Genomic DNA, 14,137 nt, shown 5'->3' on the forward strand with positions numbered 1-14,137 from the left:
TCTAGTGGCTGTGCTTTGAAAACAACAGCGTTCTTATTTAATGAATTCATAAACACGCCCGTGAGAAGCGCATGCTTGACCTATAGAAAGGTGGATGGATTTCCCTGAGAACTATTGACAGGTTGTCCTAAAGCAACCCTAAGGAGTCATGCAAGCAGTCCTAATCAATTGCTTAAATGAGTGAAGAGGCAATTATGTTGCCTCCTGAGATGTTCCAGTGACTGTAGGCAACAGACTGACAGGAAATACCACGGGAAGTGTACCTCTATTTACATGATTTTAAAATAAATGTATTTACATGCATCTGTGTAGACAGTTTGGGGCCAACACAGCCATAGGGGCCCAAAAAAACCCACGTTTACTGTGTATCAGTTGCCTTTTGTTGGCAATTTGAATCACAAATCGGTTTAGGAATCTCCATAACTAATGTAGGATATTAAATAGACACTACATTATTGCATAATACGTTTTCCCCTCTGTCAAAAATGTAGCTCTGCTTAGTTATTAGTTTTGTTTTTAATTGTGCTCACATGCTGCAAATATAATTAGGGTTCACCAATATGCCAGTATTGAATGAGTGCTGTTGGTTTCTGGGTTTTTGTGTAAAATGACATGATGTTGATTTTTTTTCATATACCTATGGTGTAAATATGCTGTAATTTTTCCGTGTGTGGATAATGACAATGGTGAAATCCTGCAAATATGTTCCAGCTTTTTATCCAAAGCAAATTGTTTTGTCTTATTGTCTTGTGCATCTGAAAAAAAGAAGACATTGAGCTCCAGTGAGATGAGCTGCTGCGGAGCTTCTGTGTATTATTAACATGACATCCAGGCAAACAGGCTTTGTTAGTTTTAAATGGGGGCTTTTATCAGAAACAGGCACTTTGCCCGAGCTCAGTGTTTCTGAATTGCCACCCTTGTTCAGGGTAACTTTATGAAAATGTTATGCTAATGACGGGACTCATCAGTACCGCGGCCAGCTCCGTCGTGTTGCTCCGCCCCCTTCCACCGGCTGCATGTCGCACTCGGCGACCAATAGCTGCCGCTTCCTCATTTCAGCACTGGATACAACCGAGGGAGCTTCAAAGAGACCGAACTGTCCACCCGGAGAGGAAAGGCAACCTCACACCAGCGGCTGTGATGCGTAGCGGGGCTCTGCTGGCTGAACTACACATCGATGGGATAAAACCTCCCGGTCACATTTAACCGCGTATTGTGTGTATGTGTGTGGGTGGGTGTTTGTGTGTGTGTGCGCCGCAAGGACTGAAGAAATGCTCTTGTAGCGCGAGCGCGAATGACACTATCGCCCGCGAGTTTGCTTCACAGAAATATTCGGCGGTGCCCTAACTTGGAGCCGTTCGGACGTTAAGCAGGTTTTTTGGTTTGTTTTTGTATTTAAAATTAAATTTGAGTCGTTTACTTGGAGCCCCAAAAGCCCAGGACGAGATGGAGAGCGAAAAGTACTTGCCGGAGCTTATGGCAGAGAAGGACACGCTGGACCCGTCTTTTCAGCACTCCTTGCGGCTACTGGATCAAGGTAGGCTAAATGTCCGTGGCAAAACACTGAAGTAAACACTTTGGTCGTGGGAAAACAGTTTGGCACACTATTTCACACATATAATATTGATATATTGCCCAGCCCTAGATGGAAGCATCAGTTAAACACTAAATCCACCTGGCATCCCAGTTTGCGGGCTGCAGCCATCTCTATCCCATGCAGACATGTGTAAGCCGTGGTGCAAGGGGGGAATAATCACACTCTTATTCAAATGTACATGTGTTTCCTTCTTTTGAAGAAGTGAACGTGACCGAAATGAAATTTTGAACGGATGGAGCAGCAACAGCAGACTTTAATTAATCTTATGCACACTGCACAGCCCCTCTGCTTTGAAGCTGTCTGAATGTTGCTCTTCCTCAGTCACAGCCCTGCGATGCTCCTCATGTGGGAAGTGCACTGTTGTAGAATCCAAGTGCATCCTTCAAGTACCATGCCCTCATTTGCTTTGTCTTAAGTCTTGCAGACAGACTGTTGCTTGCTTTAAGGGTAACAGGCACTAGTCTGTAACTGCTCCACTGTAACTAGTTCTATCGGACCCCTAGATGCGTCTCCTGCACCAAGCTTATTTAATTAGAAAGCCGTGTGCCTTCTAGCTGATGCTTCCCAGACATGGAAGCACTTCCAAAGTGGGCTTCTGCAAAGTGAGACATAATTTCATTTAATTATTTTCTTTGCTGTCGTTTTGGTAGGGTTGTACAATAGATTGATTTTTTTAATTGTCAGCGCAATATCAACTGTTGCGAAAAAGCCTGCAACATATTTCAAAAGACATGGAGATTTGAGTGTTAGTTGAAAGAAAATATGAGTACAAAACTAAACTTTATAATGTAGTTGTTATTCACTTTTTTAGTGGTGCCTTTTTTATATTTATTCAATGTGAATTCTTTTTCAATAAAAGAAAGTTGGTAATGATTTCCCTTGTTTTAAATTCAACAAGCCATTTGTTGTATTTTAGAATAATGAAAGCAGCAAAGTTGCAGAACTGAGTACACTTCAATTAGTAATATCATTATTGTGATAATTTCCTCATTAAAACCTGTCATATGAATATTCAGTTACTTTTTTCCATTATTGATGGATCTGCTGACTATTTATCCAACTAATTGATTAGGTCTAGTCAGTGAGTAGTGACCAATGTCCTTCACCCCTCCCTAAAGCCTGATGGGATGTCATGCTTGTTTTTCTCTGACCAACAGTCTAAAACCCAAAGATATTAGGTTTACAGTAATGTACAAAAACAAAACAGAAATCCTAAAATCCTAAATTGTTAAGCTCAAAGTAAAACATGTTTCCCTATTTTGCTTGAAAAACAATTAACTAAAATAAAAATGGCCTTGAATCCATTATGAAAATAATTTCTGGTGAAATTTCTGTTGATTGACTATTGGATTAATTTGACCTGGATTGACTGTTGACTGGATGAAAATAAGGGAAGAAGTTTGCGTCTCTACGTTACTGTCTCAAATGATCACAAATGTATAACACGTCCCCTCTGATATAATCACATTTGATCATACTAGGTTGAGTTTGAGTTTTGTGGTCAAATGGAATACATTTTGAAATCGTTGAGAGTTTCTGACATGAAGGAGTTTGGTGCTCCTGCTATGTCCTTAGATGGGCTCCTAATAACATAATGGGATCTAATAAAGAAAAGGGGCACACATCTTCACTGTAGTGTAGAGAATAAATATGAAAGAACCACCCTTCATACAGTATATAATCACCTTTTTAAATAGTGATGCGTTAAATAAAATACTTCTATACAATGACTGCCTTCTAATGAAAGGGCCAAAGTGTCTATGGGACATGTTTCTGAAGTACTGAAGTATGTACCACTCAGGTCTCTCAGATCAGAGCAGAAACACCTTTTCAGAAAACCCACTGTCCGTACTAAACCGGGTGAATCAGCACTCAGCCATTATACGGTTCACCTCTAGAACCAACTTCCAGGAGGCCTAAAAAAGAATCTACTCAGTTTGAAATCAAGACTTAAGACAAATATTTTTTCAGATGCTTTCTGATACTGCTTCACTGAAGCTTTATTAATTATTGTGGTAGACAGATGATTTTGACTTTTCTTTTGTTTATTTTATTTCATTTTTTTAAAATCTTTGACTGTTTTTATTTCAGAATGTTGTCATGCTTTTAATCCTAACTGTTTTTATAAAGATTTACTGATGCTTGCTTTTGTTTTGGGTGATGCACATTGTATTGCAACTGGTGTTAAATGTGCTATATAAACTAAACTTGCCTTGCCTAATGATAATGTATTTTTGCAGTAATGGATGTTAAGGCCAGGACAATATTGCTTTCAGATCGGAGTCTTGTTTGAAAGAACAGATGTAGGTTGAGCCGATTCATGTACAGTAAGGAAATCTGTGAGTAGATAAGGCTGTGTTTTACTCAGCACTTTTTGTTATCAGCTGGTTTCTCACTTCTGGGTTAGTCTTTCTATGAATACATATTCTCCTCACTAATAGAAAGACCCGAGCACTGAATACTTAATGCCAAGTTGAAAGACTCTTACCTACCACTTTTTTGGCAAAGACTCTTAAAGTCCTTTATCCACACCCCAGGTACCCTGTAGAGTTATAGCAAATATGGTCCGCTTCCCAAAATTGAATAAAAATGATGGAATACTTAGAATATGAAACAGGACAAGCCAAAAAAGAACTTTTAGAGTAAATGCCCCCAATGTTTTTTATATTAAAATGGTAGCACAAGTTCTTGATATAACACTTCCAACAAAGTTAGTTTGTGCTTTTCTGGTGAGGGTAAAAATTGCAGTTGGCCACCATCGCAAGCGGCAGAATTAATCCGTGACATTTTATGAAGTAAGCAGAACTCTGCTGTGCACAAAAAATTGGCCGAAACCGTCTGCCACAACTCCAGAACTGTAAATACTGTTATCTCTGTCTTACACAACAGATGGAACATGATGCAGCTTAATAGAGCACTTCTTCTGCCATCTCGCTGATGAGTTCTGGACTTGATTATGCAATTGGCAAGGGATGCAGGGAACAGAGCTAGAGTAACTTGAGTTACTGCGTGCAAACGGAGAATATGAGATTACTTCAGGTCCGGGGGGACTTCCATTCTGGAGAAATTAGGGGGAGCATTGTGTTTGAAGCTTGGGGACAGGGCGGGCTGCTTTGATAAGTTTGGGCCATTCACAGAGGTCTTATCCTGCAAGGACCATATCTCTGCCCCTGTGACAAGCCTCATACAGTCGGCAGCAGACACTAGGAGCTGGAGAAATATCTTTAGCCAACCAAAGAGACAAGCAGGACCAGCAGCCTACATGGAATGAAAAAATCCTCAGCAGCAGCATACTAATTAAGGGCCTCTAGGTATGGAAACAGCTCGTGAGGCATGAAGTGCTCAGCTATTTACATTAAATCGGTGCTACCCTAACAGCACATGGTGCCGCAAGGGCTACATGTTGGGGCTGTGCAAGGAATTACAATTTTTATCGTGATTACAATTTTGGCTCTCAATGATCAGATTAACGGAGCAATAGATATTTTGCACATTACGTTTTGCCTGTAAACTCTTAGTTGGTGTTCTGAATAAAAAACTTGCAACATCTTTCCAAAAGTAATTCTGTTTAAAGAATCATGATTTCAATACAACTACATGTAACTACATGTAAAACACTATTGCCCTTACAAACAGTACGTTGTACGCAAAAAAAGTAACTTTAGGGCTGTAACTTTATCAGTTAAAATTCCAATAACCATTCTAAGATTGTGGGGGAGGCTTGTTCAAATTATTCAGATCATCGCAACAGTTAGGACTTTTATCATTGAAATAGATTTCCCATTGCTGAACAGTATAGTGACTGTCATCTGGGGATTGACCCATATGGATTTTTTAGTGCTGATGCTGATTTTCATCAGCCTTGGCCAATAACCGATACGGGCTGCTGATTTCCTTGACTCGCTATTTGGAGCTGATACTGCTTTTGCTCCCACAATTCATGTCATAAAAATGACACGATAACATATGTTACATGTCTTAATTTAAAAAAGGAACATTTGGGGAACTTAAAAAAAACAATATTTAACAAAAAGTAAAAATAGGTGAGGTAGAACAAGGACAAGAAGAGTGAAGAGCTGGAAATAAATATTTAAGCATAATTAAAATTCTGTAAATAAATTCTTAAAGTAACACTTTTTGCACACAGTTGCAACAAGCAAGCAACATAATAAGTGCACACTGTAGTATTGTTAATTTTAAAAGTAACTATTATTAAAACTTAAAAATACCCATTGAAATAAAGTGCTTGGTTTCAGATGTTCTACATAAAATAAAATGAGCATTTCTAAGGCAAATATGCCACCTAATATGCAAAGACAACACAATAGTAAATGAAAATGTAAAAGAAGTTGGCAGATTTGTTGAACATAAATCAACAGAGGAAAATAACGTGATGTCAGATGCACGTTAAGCAACAGATTGTTCAACAAGTTTCTGTTCTAAACGTATTCATAAACATATTCAACCACGTATAAAACATATCTCTCAAAGGTTTAAAAGCTCTTCTTCTGTTGGTGCAGCACTCTCATGTTGCTGTGATGCGTGTGTCACACTGAGTGAGGCAGGCACAGACACCCACACACAGACACACACACAGACACACACACACAAACTTCTGTTTGGTAGATAACTCTGACTGAAAAACTCAACCACCATTGAACTGGATTGACAATGATACAGGTCAGCAAGCGGCTCTAAAAACATGTAAGGCATACACGGTGCACTTATGTCTGGTACATGATAAACGTTAACACAAATTAATATTCAGCTATGACCCACAAACGTGCTTAGCTACAGTTGCAAGCACATGAATAGCAACTTGTTTCCACTTTCAAAGTGTATGGCGATATTTCAGCTAAGTCAAACAGTTTAAAACTTACAGTTGTGTTGAAGATTAGGCTTCTATCACTCTCTCTAGCAACACAGAGCTGCCTGTGTGGACGCCTGTCTGTAAATGATGCCGGGAAAATCGGCAAACGCAGCAGCCGCGCATTGGCCAGTGCTGATACACGTAAAAACGCAAATATCGGCCCAATATTTCGGCCGGCCGATAAATCGGTCGATCGCCTCTATCATCTATGGATGAATTTCCTGAAAGTTGTGTAAACAACAATGCTTTCAAAATGTAGTCACACCCTGCACCATATTCTGTTTGTTCAGTTTGTGGATGCAGAGCAGCGTGCAGCCCACTCTGAATCTTTCAGGACCTCTGGCCCAGTTTGCACGTTGCAAGCTGGCGGTTTTTAATTGAATATTCCGCAGCAGGAGGATAGCACCATGTTTGCATTGAATTAACAGCCTCAGCTGTCTTATCCACAAAGAAAAACGAGAAAAAAAACATATTATCTGCCCAGACTGAGCAGGTGGGGGGGATGTCTTATTTCAGACATAGTGCCCCATTGTTAATTCCTACATTTCCATCTCATCAACAGAACAGAGGCCTATTTTTAGCCGTGCTTGAGTTTTGCCCCAAGTGAGAGCAGTTCCTGGGTTAGAATGCCCAGAAGTGAACAGAAATAAGCTTTGGCGTAGGATCAAAGGCAGCCATATCGTTTTGTTGGGGAAACAGTGCTTGATAGTGATAATGATCTGTGGATCTGCGGCTGGCCGACATTCTGAGCCACACACTGAGGTGGAGGCACAGCCACGGCCCTGAACTTGTCAGAGGCCGAGAGCCGACTGGGGATTTGACCCGCAGATGTAGTGAACTTGCAAGTGAACTGGAAGAGGGCAGACAGGGGAGCTCCAGCAAACCCGCTTTGCATTCCGACGTGCAGTGGTAGGCTGCTGAGCGGCGCTGTGGCTAAGAGGTGTTTGCAGAGCTCTGTCTTTGCTGCAGCTCCCACTGGAATCCAGAGGGTGTAATGTAGGCCAGGACTAACACAGGCAGATCCCAGCTATAAAAACTAACAGCACCTCGTTTGCAGATGCAACGTGTCACATGCCTTTTTTTTTTTCTAATGCGGCGTGCATGTTGCTACTTGTTAATGTAGCAATAATAACCTGATGATGATGTTATTTCCCCACTCAGGTACAGCACTTGATATGATGCCTTTTAATAGAGTTAAACTGTTAAACCTGGAATATTAGCTGGAGTCAACTGTGTTCCTCTGCATGTAAATAAACAGACACAGTAGTTCACAATGAGAGGTAATCAAATCTATTATAACAGTGCTGGTAGAAAACTGTGTGCAGTCATTTCTAGAGTCACCTGGATTGACCCAATCTAACAAAGGAAAAACAATAAGCCATTAAAATCCAGACATGTATTGTGTATATATTTAAAGCTGTAGTAATCAATATTTCTACAGTACATGAACAATGGATCAAATGTGTTTTAGGTTTTATGGCCCATGATTTAGTTTTGCTCTTACTACTTTTTGTATTTTCTAAGTAATGTTAGAATTGGTGCCATACTTCAGATATTCTACAGGTTCATGCTTTTAGTGAATATTTAAGCATTTTGAGTCAGATTCAATTTGACTTGCGTATTTAAGTTTATGGTTTAATTCATGCAAGCAATCTCAGAATAAGAGCCAATGGATGGAAGAAATGTACTGTCCAACAACAATTTGAGTTTCTCAGAGCAGTTGAAAGCTTCATTAGTTTAATGAGGTGCACGTGAAGGCACCACGGACTCCCTGTTGGAGGCCACATGCTTTACCTTTATAGTTTGTTTCCCTAACTCACTCATGGAGTAGGCAGAATCTTGCCACCTGGTGACATCAGGAAACAAGATTTTCCAGTTCTGTTGTTCTTCTGTCATTTCCCACTGGAATAGTGCAGCTGCAGGTTGCAAATGTTACCCTGTGTCTTTAGCTGCATTCTACAAGCCGGTAAGCTACGCAGTTTGTTTTTGTTGTTGTCTTTGGACATGAGCAAGTAGAAGGAGCTGGAAAGAGGAAAAAAACACTGGGGGAATTACCAATCCTGCTTATTGATTTTGAAAACTAAAGCAGATTTCCATTAATTTTCAATACAAAATTAAATTGGTGATGGGCACCCAGATAGCTCAGTTGATAGAGCGAGTGCCCATGTATTCCCGGGTTTGAATCCGGCCTGCGGCCCTTTGCTGCATGTCACTCCCCCTCTCTCTCCCCTTTCATATACTCAACTGTCCTATCAAAATAAAGGCCTAAAATGCCCAAAAAATAATCTTAAAAAAAAAGAAGAAAAAAAATTAAATCGGTGACACCACTAGTAGTTTTAGTTTTCATCATCATGTCACTGTCCCCTTATTACTCTTTCTGTACCAGTTTTCTGCTCAAATCCCCATTCAAAAAGTCCTACCACAAAACAAATTATTAATTGCTTTAATTAATTTCTCCATCTGTTGGTTTATTGCTCTTTGCTTGCATCTCCCAAGCACCGTCCATGCAATACCTTCACCATATTGCACGGGACACACTCTCCACCTGGCACAAAGCTTGCCCTGGGCTTGGCTTGTTGATGTAATGTGGAGTCTGTGAAATTCCCATGTTGAACATGCTGCACCAGTATTTATACTGCATTCATATTTCAAATGACACAAAGATGAGCATTTTCCTTCTCCACCTCATGTGCTGAGGGCCTGCCTTGAGCTGTCTGCTAGGACGGCTATTCAAAAGAAGACTCCCAATTAAAGCGGCCAGCCAGGGCACCTTAAATAATGCAAACTCTACTTGTTTGGGTGTAGGAGTATGCTTAAAGCTGATATTTCACATCTTTGCTAAGGACATCATTTAGAGATGTCTGTTGCTGGGTCTTTGGCATGGTTGGGTAGATTTTCAGATACAAGGGCAAAGCCAGGAGTCCATATTAATTCTACCTTATTTTAAGAAAAACATTTTTTATTCTTGATGTCAAGGACAAGTGCTACCTGTATTTCTTGTGTGTTTACTTGTTTTTGTGTTATTGTTTTTTGCTGTTATTGAAAAATGCTGCTACTGTAACAACAAAATTCCCCCATCGTGGGATGAATAAAGTATAATCTAATCTATCTATTCTAATCTACCTACTCTGCCTACAATCCTAAATGTAACAATGACATCTCAGTTTGGTGGAGTTATTGCTATAAAACTGCTATTGCCGGCTGCTACCACTGAAGACTACGATTGTGTATGTACACAGGCTTGTACCTCATTGCCTTTTTCAAAAGGTTCTTTTGGACTGAATCAAATGTGTTATGGTCACAATTCATTTAGTAGCTGGTTGGCTTGGTTTCAGCACTACTAGAATTGTTGGTCCTTGTAAATTCTGGAGTGTGGTCTAGACCTACTCTATCTGTAAAGTGTCTTGAGATAACTCTTGTTATGAATTGATACTATAAATAAAATTGAATTGAAATTGAATTATATAAGCATTTAATGAAATGTCATTGGAGACATTGAATGGGGAAAAATACCAGAGCAACCAGAGCTGTTCAAAAAGTGGGCGGTCACTGCTGAGTTCCTTTGCCCTTGACGTAGGTTCTGGCGGTACGCGGGAAATTCAGGTTACAACTGAATTTCCCCGGGCACGGAACTTTGGCTGCCCACTACTCCTAATCAGTTGGGATTGGTTAAAGGATAAATTCCCTGATGTGTAAATGGGCTTGGCAAATATACATAGTATATGTACTGTATATACACAGTATAATAACAGTGCTTTTTTGACACCTTATTCTTGAGGTATTTTTTATAAAACCATTTTTCATTTAACAAAGAAAGCCAAAATTCTCAAATGTTTCAGTCTAAACTCAAATAGCCATACAATAACATGCAAATTAAAATTTGCGTAAACAAGACTACAAATTGATTTTAAATGCCAACTTTACTACTTGACATTTTTTGATAATTGGTGCTTCAAACACATTCAATTTGGTAACAGGACAGGACGGATATTGAAACGAGCAATGGCATCATCCCATCAACAATCTAGCCTCTGCCTTAGCTTTCCCTGCATCGCTCACACGGTAGATCCAGTAATCCTCATTTTATTAGATGATAACTGGCTCCGCAGTGCTGCCCAAGACAGGACACTGACGGACTAGGATTATACTGGATTGGTTTGAACAGCAGTGGAAACCCCCAGACTGTATCACCCTGTTTACTGTGCTTGAGGCTGTGAGACAAAGGGAGATAGGGATGGAAAGGACAGAGAGGGGACGAGCGGGTTGGGCTTTAGAGAAAATAAGTCTCTTTCCCCAGGGAAAGGTTATTTCTAAGGGGATTGTACCAAGTCAGTTACAAAAGGGAAAATACAATGTGAGGAGGGGAACAAAAGATGGAATAGTGGAATGGGAGTTGAAATGAATAAAAAAATGTAGTCATGGGAGTGCTGTCAAAAATGCATTTGTGACAGATAGAAAAGTTCAGATGTCTTAAAAGAAAATGTAGGACCTCCCAGGCTACTGTTGCCTTCTGCTTTCATACCAAACACCTCAGTCATCTTCAATAACTAAAACTCAGGTGAAAACCTAGAGAGAGTCTCATACATGATTAAGTCATTGTAACTACTGCCGCGATGAAAGACAAATGTAATCTCCTACTTCCTCAAAAGAAAGTCATTTCTTGTTAAGTTTTGCCACTATGGAAGCCTTTTAAACACATTCTGCGCTCCACACATGCACATTACCATCCATTTAGTGTTTTTTTGTTTCTGACTCAGTAGAGAATAAGAAGTATTTTAAGCCCAGTTTCTTATTTTCTACATAATATTTGACTCTGGAGCTGGTTTTTACTTGAAGGGGTCCTGTCTGTGGCCCTGCCTTGATCCCCCCGCGACAGCCACCGCTTCCCTTTCCCTCTTCTTTATTTATGTAGTTGGCACCTCTATAAGTGTGGATTGCACTGGATTAGCTTCTCCGCCTTCCCAACTGATCCGATCCATTTTGTGTAATCCAACTCAATTTAATTATGTTTATCGTTCCACCTCGCTGCTGCCGAGGAGCAGCAGCAGCAAACCCTACCAAGATAAGCCCAGGGACCTTGTGCCTTTTTGCTGGCAGAGTGTCTGCCTGAGCCTGTTGCTTTATAAACAGATGGTGTAAGTCACCTACACTCTCAGTAAATACTGTGTTCTGTACAATATTATGATTCAGAGCTCCCCTCAAACATCACTGAGACATGGCAAGGAAATAGCCAAGGTTGAAAATTTTAACCTCCCATTTTCTTTTTGTCATGGGAATGTGTACAGTTCAGTGCACTCTCCATCCCTCGCCCCTCTGATGTTGGGAGAATTAATGTGCCTGCGATGTATACTAGGCCTACACGATATATCTGACAATGTGATATTTTTTTTACTTGCGATATATATTGCAATATGAAAAAAGAAATATTTTTTAAAAGATGACATAAATAGCTCTATTTGGAAATAATAAATCCTTCCCGACTACTGTGATTTTGTAGGGGAGTGCATCTACATAGAAGATACAAATTAAATAGCATGTTTTCTAATATGACCCATTCTTTGTTGAACTGTAATGCTTTACAAACACCAAAGCAAGTAAGCGCTGTGACTAACGTTACTCTGAGGGATTTTGGAGAGAGACATTAGGTAGAAATAAGATGGTTGACTAGCATGACACCAATGTATTCATATTATAATCAATCCAGGTTAAAGTGTATGACAGTGACGGCATGTTGCTTCCTCTAAATGTCAGGTTGTGGTCAACTAGCGGGGCCAGCTCGTTAGTTTGATTAATTGATCAGAGCTACATGTCACGCGCACTAGCAAAGAAAACTCTGTGTATCCAAGAACAATAAATTCAGTGGAAATGACGTTAGATCAGACACAGACTTCTGTAGTAGGTAAGTGTTACGTTTCCAGCCTCGTGGCTCCGGACCATAACGTTGGTTGGGACGGACGGACCCCTTGTTTCTTTAGGATAACTATACTAGCTCTAGCCTGGCTGGTAGCAGCTTCCTGCGGTGGGAAAATGGCCAGGAGACGTTGCAATTATGTTGCATTAAGCAGTTGATTTATTTTGTATTTGCAACAAACATAAAACACTAACTCCTGTAGCTCCAGTGACTACTATCGAAAACTATGCGCATCACCGTGTCAGTGGTAGCTACACACTGAGAGCCTCACTTCCCATAACAACTAACGTCACACACACACGCTGCCCACATGGCTACCTGTCTTAAAGGGAAAGGGTCGGCCGGTAATAATCATGTAAAAGGAGAACTGTGAAAGTTTACTTTTTTATCAAGTAGCAAAATATGATTAGCGTAGACAACGCAACGTCCTGCGATGTGACTATCGCGCATGGGCACATCGCAATGTCGATGCTAAAACACACTAAAGTCTTTCCGTCTTTCTTGCTGTAATCTGCATCACCTCCGTAATTTCTGGTTTAATACACTTGGACTAATCTTTGATTTTAGACTGGTTGTAGTGTCAGGAGAAGTTTGTTTTGTATTTTAAATTTAATTTGTACTGGTGTGTTGTACTATTAAACAGCACTCTTCTCCAAAGGAGTCTTGTAATGACACATTGTACAGAAACTAAGAGACTTATATTCAAACACTGCAGGCCATGTAGAACATGTGGGAGAATTCCATATAACACATTATAAAAAAAACTAAAAACAGAACCATACATGTTAAGTTAAAGCGTAACTCCTGCCAAAATGCAACCTAGGACTTTTTTGTGAATGTTCCTGAGTCAAACCTTTGTTTAAAGCCCCCATATAAGGCTCATTATTAGGTACCTAATTGTATTTTGAGGTTGTACCTGAATAGGTTTACACGGTTTCATTTTCAAAAAACACCAATTTTGGTTGTACTGCACATGGGTTTGTGTTTAGGTCTCTTTTTGGAAGTTGCACATGCTCAATAGTTACGTAAGATCACATCAGCTAGATAACTCTTTCTCCAACTTTGGTCAGTCCAAGGAGGGATTAGCTGGGAGACTTCTTCTAGACTAGGGCCACTTGTGGAAGACCTGCAGAGCAGGGACAGGAAGTTGTTCATTTGGAGATTATGGTGAGCTAGTGTGTGTTGTAGCAGTGTTTTGCCGGTGAGAACAATGCTAGCACTAACATGTGCTAGGGTTAGCCACCTTGTCTCGGCTTGTTGCGTAGAAAGCCGTGCAGATTTTGAACAGCTCACCCGGAGACTGAAGGCAGAGGACATTTAGAAACTGGATCTCACTGAAAACAGCATGGATAGTTTTTTTTCCAAGCTTGTATGTGTGTGGAAGCACCAGAGACACCAAATAACACCCCAAGTTTAAGAAAAAGGTTTTTTTTAATAATATGGGCACTTTAAAAGCATGATTAGGATGGAAGCGCCTCTTGTAAGATTTATCGTATTTTCGTTTTGGGTAAAATGGCCTTTTGAATGGGAGTGCTAGGGGCTCTACTATGATCACATCAAAATCATTTATTTAAAACACTACAAACACTGAAAGTGTCACTAGTGGCTTCCAGGGGGCTTCCAGGGGGCGGCCTCTAGTCCACCCAATAGGGCGGTCGCCCCATGTTGGCTGAGTCCTGCATTTCTGTTTCAGTTCAGTTCTGTACACCCGAACACCTCATAAATAATTGTTATGTGTAGGGGGGGGGGGGGGGGGGGG

At 40.3% G+C, this 14,137-nt stretch overlaps 1 protein-coding gene across 2 annotated transcripts in view; it reads left to right on the top strand.

Annotated features, from left to right (window-relative positions):
- The first annotated feature begins 1,039 nt into the window (after positions 1 to 1,039).
- khdrbs3 (KH domain containing, RNA binding, signal transduction associated 3) overlaps positions 1,040 to 14,137 on the top strand; it is a 123,108-nt gene continuing 110,010 nt past the window's right edge. For both annotated transcript variants that reach the window (XR_004659243.1, XM_034891435.1), the window contains exon 1: positions 1,040 to 1,537. Coding sequence is in view for 1 of the 2 variants with exons in the window: in XM_034891435.1 (XP_034747326.1) it covers positions 1,447 to 1,537 (91 nt within the window). In the remaining variant the exon portion in view is untranslated. The remainder of the gene's footprint in view (positions 1,538 to 14,137) is intronic.

This window comes from Etheostoma cragini, chromosome 14, assembly GCF_013103735.1.
Source record: "Etheostoma cragini isolate CJK2018 chromosome 14, CSU_Ecrag_1.0, whole genome shotgun sequence".
In the NCBI taxonomy this organism is placed as follows: Eukaryota; Metazoa; Chordata; class Actinopteri; order Perciformes; family Percidae; genus Etheostoma; species Etheostoma cragini.